This window comes from Saimiri boliviensis, chromosome 14 (assembly GCF_048565385.1).
Source record: "Saimiri boliviensis isolate mSaiBol1 chromosome 14, mSaiBol1.pri, whole genome shotgun sequence".
NCBI classification, from domain to species: Eukaryota; Metazoa; Chordata; class Mammalia; order Primates; family Cebidae; genus Saimiri; species Saimiri boliviensis.
Window position 1 is genome coordinate 35136059 of NC_133462.1, and position 19348 is coordinate 35155406.

At 46.4% G+C, this 19348-nt stretch overlaps 1 protein-coding gene across 3 annotated transcripts; it reads left to right on the plus strand.

The window, feature by feature from the left end:
* Positions 1 to 499: 499 nt before the first annotated feature.
* LOC101029653 (uncharacterized) lies at positions 500 to 17374 on the plus strand. Of its 3 annotated transcripts, XM_074384582.1 has the most exons (4): positions 500 to 1157; positions 13200 to 13326; positions 13549 to 13609; positions 15427 to 17374. In XM_074384582.1, the coding sequence occupies exons 1-4, from the start codon at positions 1155 to 1157 to the stop codon at positions 17252 to 17254; spliced, it is 2019 nt and encodes a 672-aa protein (XP_074240683.1). In that variant the 5' UTR covers positions 500 to 1154; the 3' UTR covers positions 17255 to 17374. The 3 variants fall into 3 exon arrangements, with proteins under 3 accessions (XP_074240683.1, XP_074240684.1, XP_010327790.1); XM_010329488.3 differs by lacking the exon at positions 500 to 1157 and having other exon boundaries at positions 12224 to 13326; XM_074384583.1 differs by lacking the exons at positions 13200 to 13326; positions 13549 to 13609 and having other exon boundaries at positions 502 to 1157.
* Positions 17375 to 19348: the final 1974 nt, after the last annotated feature.

Here is a 19348-nt window from a genome sequence, read left to right on the forward strand (position 1 = left end):
CAGGGGCGCCCCACCATGCCCATCTAATTTTTGTATTTTTAGTAGAGACGGGATTTCACCTCATTGACCAGGATGGTCTCGGATCTCTTGACCTCATGATCCACCTGCCTCGGCCTCCCAAAGTGCTGGGATTACAGGCTTGAGCCACCGCCCCCGGCTATTGTTTTTTTTTTTTTTTTTTTTTTTTTTTTTTTTGAGAAGGCGTCTCACTCTGTAGCCAGACTGGAGTGCAATGGTGGTATCTCGGCTCACTGCAACCTGTACCTCCCGGGTATAAGCGATTCTCCTGTCTCAGCCTCCCGAGCACACCGCCACGCTCGGCTAATTTTTTGTATTTTTAGTAGAGACGGGGTTTCACTGTGTTTGCCAGGCTGGTCTTGATCTCCTGAGCTGAGGCAATCCACACACCTCGGCCTCCCAAAGTGCTAGGGTTAACAGGCGTGAGCCACCTCGCCTGCCCTGCTAGGCTAATTTTTGTATCTTTTGAAGAGACGGGTTTTGCTGTGTTGCCCAGGCTGTTCTCAAGTTCCTGAGCTCAGGCAATCTGCCTGCCTTGGCTTCTCAAATTGGTATGATTCAACAGTACCCTACGGCTGGGGTCCCCAACCCCGGCTATGTCTCCTGTCAGAGCAGCAGAGGCATTAGTGTGTCATAGGAGGCCGAACCCTATTGTGAGCTCCGCAAGCGAGGGATCTAGGTTGGGCTTTCCTAATGATAATCAAATGTCTGATGATCTGAGGTGGAACAGTTTCATTCCGAAACCATCTGCCCCCTAGAAAAATTGTCTTCCAAAGAAACCGGTCTCCGCTGCTAAAAAGGTTAGAGACCTCTGGCTTAAAGAATCTGTCGCTGGATCCGGTCACACCGGTTCTGCAAAAGCTCCCTACAAAGGGTTTCTGCTGTCACTCAGGGCTGCTGGGGCGGGGCCGGGCACTTCATCCAATCAGGGCTGCTGAGGGCAGGGCCTTACCAACTGCCCATCGGGGAGCGAGGCGGCTCCGCTTTTCTCACTCCCTGGCTCCGGGCGGCGCTCTGAGGTTGGGAGTCTGGCTTTCCCCTCCCAGAGGGTCCAGGTGCCTCTGCCATAGCTTCTGTCACTCTGTCGTCTATGCTGTGACTTGCACTGGTCGTGGGAGCCACCTGAAAGGCAAGAAATGGTAAGCTCGCGGGCCAGGGGTCTGGAGACGGGGGAAGGGCTGGTTGGAACCGGCTGTGGCAAAGCCCGGGCCTCCCCGCCGCGACTCGGGGGTCTGGGACCCGAGATCCCCCCGGCACAGCTCGGACCTCGGTCCCTTTGGCCTCAGGATGGGGCTGGGCCGGCAGCCGGGACCCCGGGCGTCCTGTCCCGCCCCTGCGCGGCGACTGCGATCCGGTCTTCGGAGCCCTCTCTGGGCAGCTCCGCGCCCGCTACCCTATCTCCCCAGATTGTGCGGGGACCACCGGGGGGTCATGGTGGGATCCTGCCTCTGATGTGGGGTTTGTGTAGGAGGAGCAGTAGGCTGTGGGGTCCCCAGTACCTCCTTTCTCTTGTTAAAAATTAAACGGAGCCGGGCGTGGTGGCTCACGCCTGTAATCCCAGCACTTTGGGAGGCCGAGGTGGGTGGATCACGAGGTCAAGAGATCGAGACCATCCTGGTCAACATGGTGAAACCCCGTCTCTACTAAAAATACAAAAAATTAGCTGGGCATGGTGGCACGTGCCTGTAATCCCAGCTACTCAGGAGGCTGAGGCAGGAGAATTGCCTGAACCCAGAAGGCGGAGGTTGCGGTGAGCCGAGATCGCGTCATTGCACTGCAACCTGGGTAGCAAGAGCGAAACTCCGTCTCAAGAAAAAGAAAAAAAAAAAAAAAAAAATTAAACGGAGACACGTTAATAAGTAGAGTTTTGCTTCTCAGAATATGGTTTTTAAAAAATATATTGAGAGAGTTCCTTTGAGAGTCCTGAATAATAAACACCTAGTTATTGTAATTTGTAATTACAAATTACTCGAAATTTGTTAACAGAAAAAGCTAAACGGTGTAAAATAATTTAAAGTTCATTCATCTGGGCGCGGTGGCTCACCTCTGTAATCCCAGCACTTTGGGAGGCCGAGGCGGGCAGAACACAAGGTCAGGTGTTCAAGACCAGCCTGACCAACATAGTGAAACCCCGTCTCTACTAAAAATACAAAAATTAGCCGGGCGTGGTGGCGGACGCCTGTAATCTTAGCTACTCAGGAGGCTGAGGCAGGAGAATTGCTTGAACCCAGGAGGCGGAAGTTGCAGTGAGCCGAGATCGCGCCATTGCACTCCAGCCTAGGTGACAGAGCTGAATAGGAGAGACCTCGGCTGAGGAAAGCACAACCCCAGAAAGCCTGGAGTAAGTGGTCCCGATGTGGCTTATGACAGGAATTGCAGGGAAAATCATGAATCAACGACTGGAAGGTGTAAGTTCCTTTGGCGGAGGGCGGAACTTGTGGAAGGGGGATTAGGAAGTGCAGGTGGTAGAAGGATTCTGTTAGGTGTACGTTGGTTGAGAGTGTGAAGCTTTGTCTAAAATTTCAAGGTGGTAGGAAGGAATGCTTAAGTGAAGAGCCCGGCCAAAAATTTTATATTCTGCTTCTGAACATTTCACAGGAGGGCAAAGCCAAGAATCACCACCAGATACTTCACTGAAATAAACCTTTATGTGTCTCCTTTTATCTTTCCTAGGCACAGACACTTTAGCAGCATTTCTTGATTTTGAGGTTCCCTCTTCGAGATTGTACAAGGTTATGTGACACAATGATTCCTGTCCTCTGGATGCTGTCTGACTAGTGGGGGGAGAAATTTATTCTTAAGGACTGGTAAATCCACTCCCAACAAAATGTAGCAATAACCTGTAAATGAAAACTGCCCAGGTGTGGTGGCTCACGCCTATAATCCCAGCACTTTGGGAGGCTGAAGTGGGTGGATCCTTGAGGCCAGGAGTTTGAGACCAGCCTGGCCAACATGGTGAAACCCTGGCTCTACTAGAAATACAAAAGAAATTAGCCAGATGTGGTGATGCACAACTGCAGTCCCAGCTACTCCGGAGGCTGAGGCACAAGAATTGCTTGAACTTGGGAGGTGGATTCTGCAATGAGGAGAGATCATACCACTGTACTCCAGCCTGGACAACTGAGCAAGACTCTGTCTCAAGAAAAGAAAAGAAAAACAAAACAGAAAATGCATTTGGGGCATATGGAGGCACAGTGCAGTGTTGTTGGAAAATTAGTCATTCAGCACTTTCAGTGAGCAGAATGGGCACAGATAAATGGCCTGTGCTGACACTTAGTCACACATCACTGTGTTCCAGTCAGCACTGCCCCTCTGTAGGTTTGTCTTTGTTGGTTTGTCTTTTTGTAAAGAATTGTTCACTTATTGCAGCTTCAGGTTTTTTATTAATTGCAAATTGCATTTTTTCATTAGAGCTTACAATGTTAGAAAATTTTATGCACAGGCTAGAAGGAGGTAGATTTCAGAAAAAAAGATGGCTAGTCACTGGCTCATGCCTGTAATCCCAACACTTTGGGAGGCTAAGGAACTTAGGGAGTTCAAGACCAACCTGGCCAACATGGCGAAATCCTGTCTCTACTAAAAATACTAAAATTAGCCGGGTATAGTGGTGCATGCCTGTAATCCCAGCTGCTTGGGAATCTAAGGCATGAGAATTGCTTGAACCCAGGAGGCAGAGGCTGCAGTGAGCTAAGATTGCGCCACTGCACTCCACCCTGGGCTACAGATCGAGTCTCCATCTAAAAAAAAAAAAAAAATCACTATTTAGTGTTATATTCCATTTATTAATATTTAGTTTTCTTCAATAGGAGCAGTGTAGTACATTTCTCAGGTCTATCCTTTTGTTGTGGGATTTCCAATGGAGTTATAGGGACTAATTTTAGGAATGCTACTGGAGAAAAATAGGGAAAGTTTACTATTATACCTGGAGAAAAATGAAATAATTTCTTTTTTTTTTTTTTTTTTGAGACGGAGTTTCGCTCTTGTTACCCAGGCTGGAGTGCAATGGCGCGATCTCGGCTCACCGCAACCTCCACCTCCTGAGTTCAGGCAATTCTCCTGCCTCAGCCTCCTGAGTAGCTGGGATTATAGGCACGCACCACCATGCCCAGCTAATTTTTTGTATTTTTAGTAGAGATGGGGTTTCACCGTGTTGACCAGGATGGTCTTGATCTCTTGACCTCGTGATCCACCCGCCTCGGCCTCCCAAAGTGCTGGGATTACAGGCTTGAGCCACCGCGCCCGGCCAAAATGAAATAATTTCTACAAGAAAATATGGTAGATAGATTGGTGAATACAAAGAGTACCCAAAATAACATTTCTTCTCCTTTGCAGGATGGAGGACTTTTTTCTTCTTCTTCTTCTTTTTTTTTTTTTTTTGAGACAGTCTCACTTTGTTGCCCAGGCTGGAGTGCAGTGGCATGATCTAGGCTCACCACAGCCTTCGCCTCATGGGTTCAAGTGATTCTCCTGCCTCCACCTCCTGAGTAGCTGTGACTACAGGCATGTGCCACCATGCCCGGCTAATTTTTGTATTTTTAGTAGAGACAGGGTTTCACTCTGTTGGCCAGGCTGGTCTCAAACTCCTGACCTTGTGATCCGCCTGCCTCAGCATCCCAGAGTGCTAGGATTACAGGCATGAGCCACTGCTCCCAGCCTGGAGGATGTTTTTTTCCAAAAAGGGTCTTGCTGTCACCCAGGCTGGAGTATACTGGTGTGATTACAGCTCACTGCAGCTGTGACCTCCTGGGCTCAAGCAGTTATCCTACCTGAGCCTCCCGAGTAGCTGGGACCACAGGTACATGCCACTCTGCACAGCTAATTATTTTTTTTTGTAGCAATGAGGTCTCCCTATATTGCCCAGGTTTCGTATCTTATTTCCACAAAGAGTATGTTTTGTCAGTCTTCTGGTATCTATTTTATTTTTATTTTTTGAGACAGAGTCTCACTCTGGTGCCCAGGTTGGAGTACAGTGGCGCGATCTTGGCTCCCTGCAACCTCTACCTCCTGGGTCCAAGTGATTCTTGTGCCTCAGGCTCCCAAGTAGCTGGGAATACAGGTGCCAGCCACCACATCCAGCTAAATTTTTTTTTTTTTTAGTAGAGAAGGGGTTTTACCATGTTGGCTAGGCTGATCTTGAACTCCTGACCTCACATGATCTGCCTGCATTGGCACCCTGAAGTGCTGGTATTACAGGTGTGAGCCACTGCACCTAGCTGAGACAGAGTGTTGTTCTTTTACCCATGCAGAAGTGCACTGGCACAAACACAGCTCACTGTAGCCTTGACTTCCTAAGCTCAAGTAATTCTCCGTCTCAGACACCTGAGTAGCTGAGACTCCATGGATGCCCCACTATGCAGGGCTGATTTTTATTATTTTTATTATTTTTTTCTGCCCTAGCCCCATGTTGATTTTTTTCTTTCTTTTTTTTTGAGATGGAGTCTCCCTGTGTCACCTAGGCTGGAGTGCAGTGGCGCAATTTTGGCTCACTGCAACCTCTGCCTCCTGGGTTCAAGCCATTTTGCTTCAGCCTCCCGAGTAGCTGGGATTACAGGTGTCTGTCACCATGCCTGGCTAATTTTTGTATTTTTAGTAGAGACAGGGTTTCACCATGATACCCAGGAGGGGAAGGCTGATTTTCTTTTTTTAGAGATGGGTTCTCATTGTGTTATCTAGGCTGGTCTTGAATGCCTACACTCAAGTGATCCTTCTACCTTGGTCTCCCACAGTGCTTAGATTACTGGTAGGAGCCACTTTACCCAGCCCAGATGCAGTATTTTTATTGTTTATCATTTTTTTCACAGAGAAAGGGATTCCACTTTTTAAAATATTTACATATTGGCTGGGCACGGTGGCTCATACTTGTAATTCTAGCACTTTGGGAGGACAAGGCAGGCGGATCACCTGAGGTCGGGAGTTCAAGACCAGCCTGACCAACATGGAGAACCCTCGTATCTACTAAAAATACAAAATAAGCTGGGCAGGAGAATCACCTGAACCCAGGAGGCAGAGGTTGCAGTGAGCCGAGATTGTTCCATTGCACTCCAGCCTGGGCAACAACAGTGAAACTCTGTCTCAAAAAAATTAATTAATTAATTAATTAAATAAAAATAATGGCCGGGCGCGGTGGCTCACGCCTATAATCCCAGCACTTTGGGAGGCCAGGTGGGTGGATCACGAGGTCAAGAGATCGAGACCATCCTGGTCAACAAGGTGAAACCCTGTCTCTAGTAAAAATACAAAAATTAGCTGGGCATGGTGGCACGCACCTGTAATCCCAGCTACTTGGGACGCTGAGGCAGGAGAATTGCTTGAACCCAGGAGGCGGAGGTTGCGGTGAGCCGAGAGCACGCCATTGCACTCCAGCCTCGGTAAGAAGAGCGAAACTCCCTCTAAAAAAAAAAAAAAAAAAAAAAAAAAAAAATTTACATTTTGTTCCTGAAGCATCAGAGGAAAGGAAACCCATGGGCCACTCCACTGAAAAATCCTTTGTGCTTCTATGTTTATCTGTCCTGAAAACAGAGATCTTATCAGAACGTTTTTTGGCTTAAGGTTCCCCGCAGGAAACTTTATGGAGTGATGTGTCCAGAGTGCACCCTTTTATCTTTTCCTGGTCCTGTGTTTCAGAACTAGGACTGGCCCAGTATGCCTATACTGCCATGTCTTTGGAAGGATCTAGTGTGAATTAGCTGACTGGTAACTCCTCGCAGAAGACCACGAGATAGGGAAATGGGTCCTCCCCACGAAGCAGCTCAATGCCCTGATTGGGAGGAGACTCCTGCTATATTTATCTAGATAGCCAACTCCTTGGGGTGCTCAGCTTTTCTCCCTCAACCTCAGTTTTCTTTTCTTTTTTTGAGATGGAGTCTTGCTTTGTCACCCAGGCTGGAGTGCAGTGGCGCTGTCTCGGCTCACTGCAACCTCTATGTCCTGGGTTCAAGTGATTCTCCTGCTTCAGCCTCCCGAGTAGCTGGGATTACAGGTGCTTGCCACCACACCTGGCTAATTTTTGTATTTTTAGTAGAGCTGGGGTTTCACCATCTTGGCTAAGCTGGACTTGAACTCCTGACCTTGTGATCTACCTGCCTCTGCCTCCCAAAGTGCTGGGATTACAGGTGTGAGCCACCATGCTCTGCCTTTTGTTTTGTTTTGTTTTTTGAGACAAAGTTTAGCTCTGTTGCCCAGGCTGGAGTGCAATGGTTCGATCTTGGCTTACTGTAGCCTCTGCCTCCTAAGTAGCTGGGACTATAGGTGTCCACCCACACCTGGCTAATTTTCATATTTTTAGTAGAGACAGGGTTTCGCCATGTTGGGCAGGCTGGTCTTGAACTCCTGTCCTAGGTGATCCACCCGCCTCGGTCTCCCAAAGTGCTAGGATTACAGGCATGAGCTATAGCATCTGACCTAAATTGCATTTTTCTTTTTTTTTCTTTTTCTCTAAAATGGAGTCTCACTCTGTTGCCCAGACTGGAGTGCAGTTGTGCGATCTGGGCTCACTGCAGTCTCCACCTCCTAGGTTCAATCAGTTCTCTGTCTCAGCCTCCCAAGTAGGTGGGATTGTAGGCACCCACCACTATGCCTGGTTAATTTTTGTATTTTTAGTAGAGATGGGGTTTCACCATCTTGGCTAAGCTAGTCTTGAACTCCTGACCTCGTGATACACCCGCCTTGGCCTCCCAAAGTGCTGAAATCCACCATGCCTTGCTCTAAATTGCAGTTTTCACTAGTGCTAGGATTATAGGCATGAGCCACCATGCCTGACATAAATTGCATGTTTCATTAGAGCCAACTCCAGGAACGAATTATTATTATTATTATTATTTTTTGAGACGGAGTTTCACTCTTGTTACCCAGGCTGGAGTGCAATGGCGCGATCTCGGCTCACTGCAACCTCCGCCTCCTGGGCTCAGGCAATTCTCCTGCCTCAGCCTCCTAAGTAGCTGGGATTACAGGCACGTGCCACCATGCCCAGCTAGTTTTTTGTATTTTTAGTAGAGACGGGGTTTCACCATGTTGACCAGGATGGTCTCGATCTCTCGACCTCGTGATCCACCCGCCTCGGCCTCCCAAAGTGCTGGGATTACAGGCTTGAGCCACCGCGCCCGGCGGAATTATGTTTCAATGTGTGTGTCAGGTGAGACACAGAGGAGACAACTCAGTAAAACCCATTAGATAAGTGCATTACTTACTAATCCCAGAGAGATGAGGACAGCACACCTTGTGGGGAACCTCCAGGATGCACATTCAACCCACAGGTGGGGAGTAAGACAGGCAGGGACCTTTAGGCCAGAGCCTTCCTTGGGATCCAGGGCATTGGCCAAGGAGGTTTCCTTTGGATGTTGTTTTTGGTGGCTTTAGAGCAAGGAGGTGCTAGTTCTGTGATGTCATACTGTGTGATTAAGAGGTAATCCCTGCAGCATGTCTGTGACATCCATATGGCATGTAGAGGTCAGTGGGGTGAGTCAAGTTGGTTGTATCGAGCTGTCTCATGGGGTGGTAGTGACCAGAAGGCAGTCGTGTAAGTCACATATGTGGGTTGAACACATGGAGGAACTGGAAGGAATTGGAGAAATAGAAACTTTTTTAAGGTTGAGTAAGCATTTCCTCTGTTCTGAAAAAGTATCCTCGGCTGGGCGGGGTGGCTTACGCCTATAATCCCAGCACTTTGGGAGGCTGAGACGGGTGGATCACGAGGTCAAGAGATCGAGACCATCCTGGTCAACATGGTGAAACCCCGTCTCTACTAAAAATACAAAAATTAGCTGGGCATGGTGGCACACGCCTGTAGTCCCAGCTACTCGGGAGGCTGAGGCAGGAGAATTGCTTGAACCCAGGAGACAGAGGTTGCAGTGAGCCGAGATCGCGCCATTGCACTCCAGCCTCGGTAACAAGAGTCAACCTCCGTCTCAAAAAAAAAAAAAAGAAAAAGTATCCTCTGTAATGAAAATGTATACTAAGGCAACATGTAATTATTGTAAGAACTCATTATAAGGCCTGGGATTATCCTGTGGCTCATGCCTGTAATCCCTGCTCTTAGGGAGCCAGAGTCGGGAAGATAGCTTCAGCCCAGAAGTTTGAGACCTGCCTGGGCAATATAGTGAGATCCCATTCTTCACAAAAAGGAAAAAACCAGACAGAGAGAGAGAGAGAGAGAGAGAGAGAGAGAGAGAGAGAGAGAGAGAGAGAAACTCATTATAATATGCAATTCTACATTTAATTCATTATTACATATGGAGATGGGTAGTGATTGGTAGATGACTGATTATTTTACTGTAGATAACCATTTGTTCCTGCTCCTTCTGTTGAGTGTTCACCGCTTGTATCATTGCTGGCAATACTTCCAACTTCATGGTTTCACCATTTTCAGAATTTGCCGTTTCTCATTGATGTATTTTTCATTTTGAATTTTTTGTGAGTACACTGTAGGAGTGTGTGTGTGACATTATATATATATATATCTCCTATTTGTTCTGTTTCTATGGGAATGCTGACTAGTACACCGGGTTAAATACTATATATATACATATATATATATATGTATATATATTTTTAGAGAGTCTCACTCTGTCACCCAGGCTGTAGTGCAGTGACATGATCTTGGCTTACTGCAACCTCTGCCTCCTGTTTTCAAGTGAGTCTTTTGTCTCAGCCTCCTGAGTAGCTGGGATTACAGGCACATGCCACCACGGCTGGCTAGTTTTTGTAGAGATGGGGTTTCACCATGTTGGCCAGGATGGGGGTTTCACCATGTTGGCCAGGATGGTCTCGATCTCCTGAACTCATGATCCGCCCGCCTCAGCCTCCCAAAGTGCTGGGATTACAGGCATGAGCCACCATGCCCGGCCTACTTTTTTTTTTTTTTTAAAGACAGTCTCACTCTGTCACCCAGGCTGGAATACAGTGGTGCTATTGGCTCGCTGTACCTTCCACCTCCCAGGCTCAAGTGATCCCTCTTGCTTCAGCTTTCCAAATAGCTGGGACTACAGGTATGTTCCACCATACCCAGCTAATTTTTGTATTTTTTTAATAGAGGCAGGGTTTCACCATGTTGCTCAGGCTTGTCTCTAACTCCGGAGCTCAAGTAATCCTCCTGCCTCCACCTCCCAAAGTGCTGGGATTACAGGCATGAGCCACCTCACCTATATTATTTTTTACTATAGTCAATCTATAGTAAAAAATAAGCCAGTGTGCCCATCTCTTTTAGTTATTTCAAAATGTACAATATATTATATTTTTGAGATGGAGTCTCGCTCTGTCTCCCAGTCTGGAGTGCAGTAGCATAATGTTGGCTCACTGCAACCTCCGCCTCCTAGGTTCAAGTGATTCTACTACCTCAGCCTCCCAAGAAGCTGGGATTATAGGTTACATGTTGCCACGCCCAGCTAATTTTTAAAAATTATTATTTTAGTAGAAACAGGGTTTCACTATGTTGTCCATGCTGGTCTATAACTCCTGAGCTCAGGCAATCTGCCTGCCTCAGCCTCCGAAACTACTGGGATTACAGGCATGAGCCACCTCACCTATATTATTTTTTACTATAGTCAATATGTTATGCTTGCCGGGCGCGGTGGCTCAAGCCTGTAATCCCAGCACTTTGGGAGGCCGAGGCGGATGGATCACAAGGTCGAGAGATCGAGACCAACCTGGTCAACATGGTGAAACCCCGTCTCTACTAAAAATACAAAAAAATTAGCTGGGCATGGTGGCGCGTGCCTATAATCCCAGTTACTCAGGAGGCTGAGGCAGGAGAATTGCCTGAACCCAGGAGGCGGAGGTTGCGGTGAGCCGAGATCGCGCCATTGCACTCCAGCCTGGGTAACAAGAGCAAAACTCCATCTGAAAAAAAAAAAAAAAAAAAAAATATATATATATATATGTTATGCTTGTGTTCTAGGTCTTATTCATTCTTTCTGTTTTTGTACCCATGGACCCTCTCCACTGGTCTATATTTCCATCCCTCTGTTAATACCATTTTTTCTTTTTTAGTACAGATTTCAAAGCTGTAATGTATACTGGGGATAGTACCTGTCTAAGTCATCTTGGGTTTTTATATCAAATTCCCATAGGCTGGGTGTCTTAAAGAATAAACATTTCTGCCGGGCGCGGTGGCTCAAGCCTGTAATCCCAGCACTTTGGGAGGCCGAGGCGGGTGGATCACAAGGTCAAGAGATCGAGACCATCCTGGTCAACATGGTGAAACCCCGTCTCTACTAAAAATACAAAAAATTAGCTGCGCATGGTTGTGCGTGCCTGTAATCCCAGCTACTCAGGAGGCTGAGGCAGGAGAATTGCCTGAACCCAGGAGGCGGAGGTTGCGGTGAGCGAGATCGCGCCATTGCACTCCAGCCTGGGTAACAAGAGCAAAACTCTGGCTCAAAAAAAAAAAAAAAGAATAAACATTTCTGGCCACACACGGTGGGTCACGCCTGTAATCCCAGCATTTTGGGAGGCCAAGGCAGGTGGATCACCTGAGGTCAGGAGTTCCAGACCAGCCTGACCAATACAAAGAAACCCCGTCTCTACTACTAAAAATACAAAATTAGCTTGACGTGGTGACACATGCCTATAATCCCAGCTACTCAGGAGGCTGAGGCAGGAGAATTGCTTGAATCCGGGAGGTGGAGGTTGTGGTGAGCTGATCACACCATTGAACTCCAGCCTGGGCAACAAGAGTGAAACTTGATCTCAAAAAAAAAAAAAAAAAAAAAAAAAAAAGAATAAACATTTCTGATAGTTCTGGAAGTTGTAAAGTCTGTGTTCAGAGTGCTGACAGATCTAGTGCCTGGTAAGAACCTGCTTCCTGGTTTGCAGGTGGCCATCTTTTTATTTATTTCTTCACATGACAGAGAGAAAGAGGAAACAAGCTATCATGTGTCTTTTTTTTTTTTTTTGAGACGGAGTTTCGCTCTTGTTACCCAGGCTGGAGTGCAATGGCGCGATCTCGGCTCACCGCAACCTCCGCCTCCTGGGTTCAGGCAATTCTCCTGCCTCAGCCTCCTGAGTAGCTAGGATTACAGGCACGCGCCACCATGCCCAGCTAATTTTTTTTATTTTTAGTAGAGACGGGGTTTCACCATGTTGACCACGTTGGTCTCAATCTCTTGACCTCGTGATCCACCCGCCTCGGCCTCCCAAAGTGCTGGGATTACAGGCTTGAGCCACCGCGCCCGGCCTTATTCATGTGTCTTATAAGAGTACTAATCCCATTCACAAGGGATCTAAATAAAACAAAAATAAAAACATTTTTAAAAAGAAAATAAATTGTAATGCAAATTAGTTTTTTTTTTTTTGACACGGAGTTTCGCTCTTGTTACCCAGGCTGGAGTGCAATGGCGCGATCTCGGCTCACCGCAACCTCCGCCTCCTGGGCTCAAGCAATTCTCCTGCCTCAGCCTCCTAAGTAGCTGGGATTACAGGCGTGCGCCACCACGCCCAGCTAGTTTTTTGTATTTTTAGTAGAGACGGGGTTTCACCATGTTGACCAGGATGGTCTCGATCTCTCGACTTCGTGATCCACCCACCTCGGCCTCCCAAAGTGCTGGGATTACAGGCTTGAGCCACCGCGCCCGGCCATATTTTATTTTTTCTTAGTAACAAACCTTCCATGGAATGGTAGTTCACTTTCTTGATTAACAGATTTTCTTTTTCACAGCAGTAGTCATTTGACCGTAACATTGAGCAGATAACCTACATGGGTCCCACTTTTTTTCTTAGGTCATAGTTTTTCCTATTTTAATAATGGAGGTCCCACATTATAAACAGACATTGTGGGGCCAGGCCCGGTGGCTCACACCTGTATTCCAAGGAACTTTGGAGGCCAAGGTGGGTGGATCACCTGAGGTCAGGAGTTAAAGACCGGCCTGACCAACATGGTGAAACCCCATCTTATAAAAAATAAATTAATTTTAAAAACAAACAAAAACCAAACAGACATTGAGGGCAGCCCAGGCAGCACACCTTTCAGGATTTACCAAAAATACCTATTTTCCTATTCTACTGTTGCTTTACCACTTGGTTGAATTGTAGCATCAGAATTACTTTACTTTATGGAAGAAACTGAGTGTAGACAGACAGTATGAGGTCTCATAGTCATGGAATAATTGTTTTGAGTCCACAGCATCACAGGAACTTCTTGAGAATAGAGTATAGGCCCCATTCTCCTCTATATATGTGGGATGTTTCAGGATTCAGTGGCCTTTGAGGATGTGGCTGTGACCTTCACCCAGGAGGAGTGGGTTTTGCTGGATCCTTCCCAGAAAACTCTCTATAGAGATGTGATGCAAGAAAACTTCAGGAACCTGGCCTCTCTAGGTAAGGGTGACAATATCACTTCCCTCAATAAATGCAAGAACAAGTATTTTTTTGTTAAATGAGTATTTTTAGCTCATGAATACTCTTGAGTCATGTACAGCGTGGACAGGGAATATTTGATAAAGGAAGCATGCCTGCAGTGTACCCTGAACATAGAATCAAGTAATTTTTTTTTACAATTTTATACTAATTCAAGATTATTTTCTTTGTTCTGTGTTGTAGGGAAAAAATGGAAAGCCCAGAACATATATGTAGAGTACAGAAATCTAAGGAGAAACCTAAGGTAATTTGCACTCACAAGAAAAAGCAGTGTCTCTCTAGAAAATGTTAGAATGGGAAAAAATATATATATATATATTTTTGGAGATGGAGTTTCGCTCTTGTTACCCAGGCTGGAGTGCAATGAGCAATCTCAGCTCACCGCAACCTCTGCCTCCTGGGTTCAGGCAATTCTCCTGCCTCAGCCTCCTGAGTAGCTGGGATTATAGGCACGCACCACCATGCCCAGCTAATGTTTTGTATTTTTTTTTTTTGAGATGGAGTTTCGCTCTTGTTACCTAGGCTGGAGTGCAATGGTGCAATCCCGGCTCACCGCAACCTCCGCCTCCTGGGTTCAGGCGATTCTCCTGCCTCAGCCTCCTGAGTAGCTGGGATTACAGGCACGCGCCACCATGCCCAGCTAATTTTTTGTATTTTTAGTAGAGACGGGGTTTCACCATGTTGACCAGGATGGTCTCGATCTCTTGACCTCGTGATCCACCCGTCTCGGCCTCCCAAAGTGCTGGGATTATAGGCGTGAGCCACCGCGCCCGGCCCATGTTTTGTATTTTTAGTAGAGACGGGGTTTCACCATGTTGACCAGGATGGTCTCGATCTCTTGACCTCGTGATCCACCTGCCTCGGCCTCCCAAAGTGCTGGGATTACAGGCTTGAGCCACTGCGCCCGGCGGGAAAAAATATTTAAAAAAAAAAAAAAAAAAAGGAAACAAAAGAAATAAGCCCAATTTCAATCTATTTATTCTTAGAAAATGTTATCTAAACACATACTGAAGTGTGATACAATGGCTGGACACACTGGCTCAAGCCTATAATTCAGCCCTTTGGACGGTTCAGGCTGGAGGATCACTTGAGCCCAGGAGTTTGAGGGTATACTAAGCCATGATAGCATTACTGTACTCTAGTCTGGGTAAGAGTGTGAGACCCTGACTCAAAAACAAATTTAAAAGAGACAGATATTTAGTATTTGTAGAATAATTTACTTTAAAATAGTATTCAGAGAGGCCAGGCATGGTGGCTCACGTCTGTAATTCCAGCACTTTGGGAGGCAGAGGAGGGTGGATCACTTAAGGTTAGGAGTTCATGAGCAGCCTGGCCAACATGGTGATAACCCGTCTCTACTAAAAATACACAAATTAGTCAGGCATGGTGGTGGACACCTGTTATCCCACCTACCCAGGAGGCTGAAGGAGAACTGCTTGAACCTAGGAGGTGGAGGAGATTGCAGTAAGCCAAGTTTGCACCACTGCACTCCAGCCAGGGGTGACAGAGTGAGACTCCATCTCAAAAAAAAAAAGTATTCAGAAGGCTTACATCACTTTTTTTTTTTTTTTTTTTTTTTTTTGAGACGGAGTTTCACTCTTGTTACCCAGGTTGGAGTGCAATGGCACGATCTCGGCTCACTGCAACCTCCGCCTCCTGGGTTCAGGCAATTCTCCTGCCTCAGCCTCCTGAGTAGCTGGGATTACAGGCACGTGCCACCATGCCCAGCTAATGTTTTGTATTTTTAGTAGAGACGGGGTTTCACCATGTTGACCAGGATGGTCTCGATCTCTTGACCTCGTGATCCACCTGCCTCGGCCTCCCAAAGTGCTGGGATTACAGGCTTGAGCCACCGCGCCCGGCCTATATCACGTTTTTTGATAATAGATATGGCTGGGCCATCTTGTAGAACCTGTGGTCCATTCATATTCAAATAATTCATACAGGGTAGAAAGCCTATGCTTTGCTGGATGATGTTAAAAATGCAAGTGCAATACTTGTGAATGAACATAAAATCACTGATAAGCAAACCCATTATAATGTACTTCTCATTGTTCACAGAAATCTTACGGGAAAGAGACTCTTTGAAAGTAAAGAACATCATCAGCATGGAGAAATTTTGACCCAGGTTCCAGATGACATGCTGAAGAAGAAAACAACTACTGGAGTAAAATCATGCAAAAGCAGTGTGTGGGGGGAAGCAGGCAGTGGTCATTCATCTTTTAAAAGGCACATCAGAGATGACACTGGACACAAGGCATGTGAGTATCAAGAATATGGACAGAAGCCATATAAATGTAAACACTGTAAAAAAGCTTTCAACTGTCTCTCCTCTGTTCAGACACATGAAAAGGCTCATAGTGGAAGGAAACCCTATGTGTGTGAGGAATGTGGAAAAACATTTATTTCCCATTCAACCCTTCAAAGACACAGGATAATGCACAGTGGAGATGGACCTTATAAGTGTAAATTCTGTGGGAAAGCCTTGATGTTTCTCAGTTTATATCTTATCCACAAACGAACTCACACTGGAGAGAAACCATATGAATGTAAACAATGTGGTAAAACTTTTAGTCATTCTGGTAGCCTTCGAATACATGAAAGAACGCACACTGGGGAGAAGCCTTATAAATGTAATGAATGTGGGAAAGCATTCCATAGTTCCACATGCCTTCAGGCACATAAAAGAACTCACACTGGGGAGAAACCATATAAATGTAAACAGTGTGGCAAAGCCTTCAGCTCTTCCCATTCCTTTCAAATACATGAAAGATCTCACACTGGGGAGAAGCCCTATGAATGTAAGCAATGTGGAAAAGCATTCAAGTGTCCCAGTTCTGTTCGTAGACACGAAAGAACCCACTCTAGGAAAAAACCCTATGAATGTAAACACTGTGGGAAAGTATTATCTTATCTTACAAGCTTTCAAAACCACCTGGGAATGCACACTGGAGAGATACCTTATAAATGTAAGATATGTGGGAAAGCCTTTTACTTTCCCAGTTCACTTCAAACACATGAAAAAACTCACATTGGAGAGAAACCGTATAAATGCAAGCAATGTGGTAAAGCCTTCAATTCTTCCAGTTCCTTTCGATATCATGAAAGGACTCACACTGGAGAGAAACCTTATGAATGTAAGCAATGTGGGAAAGCCTTCAGATCCGCCTCACTCCTTCAAACGCATGGTAGGACTCACACAGGAGAGAAACCCTATGCATGTAAGGAATGTGGAAAAGGATTTAGTAATTTCTCTTTCTTTAAAATACATGAAAGGATGCATAGAGAAGAAAAGCCATATGAATGTAAGGATTATGAGAAAGCATTCAGTTTGCTCAGTTTCTTTCATAGACATGAAAGGACTCACACTGGAGAGAAAATTTACGATTGTAAGCAGTGTGGCAGATCCTTCAACTGTTCGAGTTCCTTTCGATATCATGGAAGGACTCACACTGGAGAGAAACCCTATGAATGTAAGCAATGTGGGAAAGCCTTCAGATCTGCCTCACACCTTCAAATGCATGGAAGGACTCACACTGGAGAGAAACCTTATGGATGTAAGCAGTGTGGGAAAGCCTTTGGATCTGCCTCACAACTTCGAATGCATGAAAGGACTCACTCTGGAGAAAAACCCTATGAATGTAAGCAATGTGGGAAAGCTTTTGGATGTGCCTCGAGACTTCAAATGCATGGAAGGACTCACACTGGAGAGAAACCATATAAATGTAAGCAATGTGGGAAAGCTTTTGGATGTCCCTCAAACCTTCGAAGGCATGGAAGGATTCACACTGGAGAGAAATCTTATAAATGTAAGCAATGTGGTAAAATCTTTAGATGTTCCTCACAACTTCAAGTGCATGAAAGGACTCACTGCACAGGCACCCCATAATCCCAGGCTTTAGGAGGCTGAGCTGGGAGAACTGTTTAAGCCCAGGAGTTCAAGACCAGCCTGGGCAATATGGTGAGACTCTTATTATAAAAATAAATAAATTAATTAAAAAGATCTGCAGTTGGTGGTAATGGCAGCTGAGAAATCTATGGCTGGGATACAATGGCATCTGCTGGGCAGGGCAAAGAAGTCACAGAGGGAGAATGGGTGGGCAGGGGGCTATTGGAACAAATGGTGGTCTGGGTCCCACAGCAGCAATGACTTTAGAGGCCAGGCAGGGGTGGGAAAAGATGAAGGCTCCCAGGATGCAATGCCAGAAACATGGTGATGTCCTTGGGTCCAGGCCCTGGTGGGAGCTGATGCCTACTGGGGGCAGTGGCACCTGAGGGAGGTAGGTATGGAGGGGCATCCTTGTGTGGATTGGGGAGGGAGCCTGAAGGGGCACAGAGTGAAGTTCAAATCATGGCTGAGGCCAGTTCAGGCTGAGGGTGAAGGTGCCTGGGAGGACATGAGAGTCAAGCCAGGTTTGGGGGACAGGCCAGAGAGTTTCTAAGTATGGGTCTGTTGAGGGATCCAGTATGACTGGAGCCAGACAGGGAGTTAGGGGGATTCAGAGTGAATGGTTGGATCCCGGACATGTGTGCAGCCTAGGAGGGAAGAGGAAGGGAGGCAGGGAGCATAGAGTCCATGGATAGTAAGTGTATGTCCTATCAACCTCACATCATACAAAAATGTAGGAGTTGGAGGTTTATTGAAGTGTAAAGCTGGAAATGACCATTCAGGAAAACACATACTCCAGTGAAATGGGCACAGTGTGGTCCAAAGACAAGAGTTAAATTCTTGCTTAGATTTTCAATTAACCATTTTTACCACCCCTAACAGTCTTCAGATAATATTTCCTTCTGTTCTAACTGCTCTGCTTGTACCATTGGGAGGATTTGTGATGCTGTCCTGTTTGGAAAAGCCATGTTACTCTCTTTACACTTTTTTTTTTGAGATGGAGTTTCACTCTTATTACCCAGGCTGGAGTGCAATGGCGCAATCTCCGCTCACCTCAACCTCCGCCTCCTGGGTTCAAGCAATTCTCCTGCCTCAGCCTCCCGAGTAGCAGGGACTACAGGCGTGTGCTACCATGCCCAGCTAATTTTTATATTTTTAGTAGAGACGGGGTTTCACCATGTTGACCAGGATGGTCTCGATCTCTTGACCTCGTGATCCACCCGTCTCAGCCTCCCAAAGTGCTGGGATTACAGGCGTGAGCCACCGCGCCCAGCCCTCTCTTTACACTTTGTAGTAATTTGGGTTGGATCATCTCTGTGCTGTCCTCAGAGATACTCCATCCTCCATATAAGGTGGAGGAAAAGGAGACATATCTGACCCATTCATGTGTGTTTATGAAAAGGGCAGCAAGCAAATAATTATTCAGTTTTAGGAGTTAGGCTTACACCGGAGGGAGAGGTCAGAGCCCTTCGGGGGGAATGTTTATGAACAAATAACAGATGATTAAATTCTCTAAAGCAAGTACCTTTTCTTTCTTTTTTTTTTTTGAGACAGAGTTTCGCTCTTATTACCCAGGCTGGAGTGCAATGGCGTGATCTCGGCTCACCACAACCTCCGCCTCCTGGGTTCAGGCAATTCTCCTGCCTCAGACTCCTGAGTACCTGGGATTACAGGCACGCACCACCATGACCAGCTAATTTTTTTTTTTTTTTTTTTTTTGAGACGGAGTTTCGCTCTTGTTACCCAGTCTGGAGTGCAATGGCGCGATCTCGGCTCACCGCAACCTCCGCCTCCTGGGTTCAGGCAATTCTCCTGCCTCAGCCTCCTGAGTAGCTCGGATTACAGGCACGTGCCACCATGCCCAGCTAAGTTTTTGTATTTTTAGTAGAGACGGGGTTTCACCATGTTGACCAGGATGGTCTCGATGTCTTGACCTTGTGATCCACCCACCTCGGCCTCCCAAAGTGCTGGAATTACAGGCTTGAGCCACCACGTCCGGCCTCCAGCTAATGTTTTATATTTTTACTAGAGACGGGGTTTCACCATGTTGACCAGGATGATCTCGATCTCTTGACCTTGTGATCCACCCGCCTT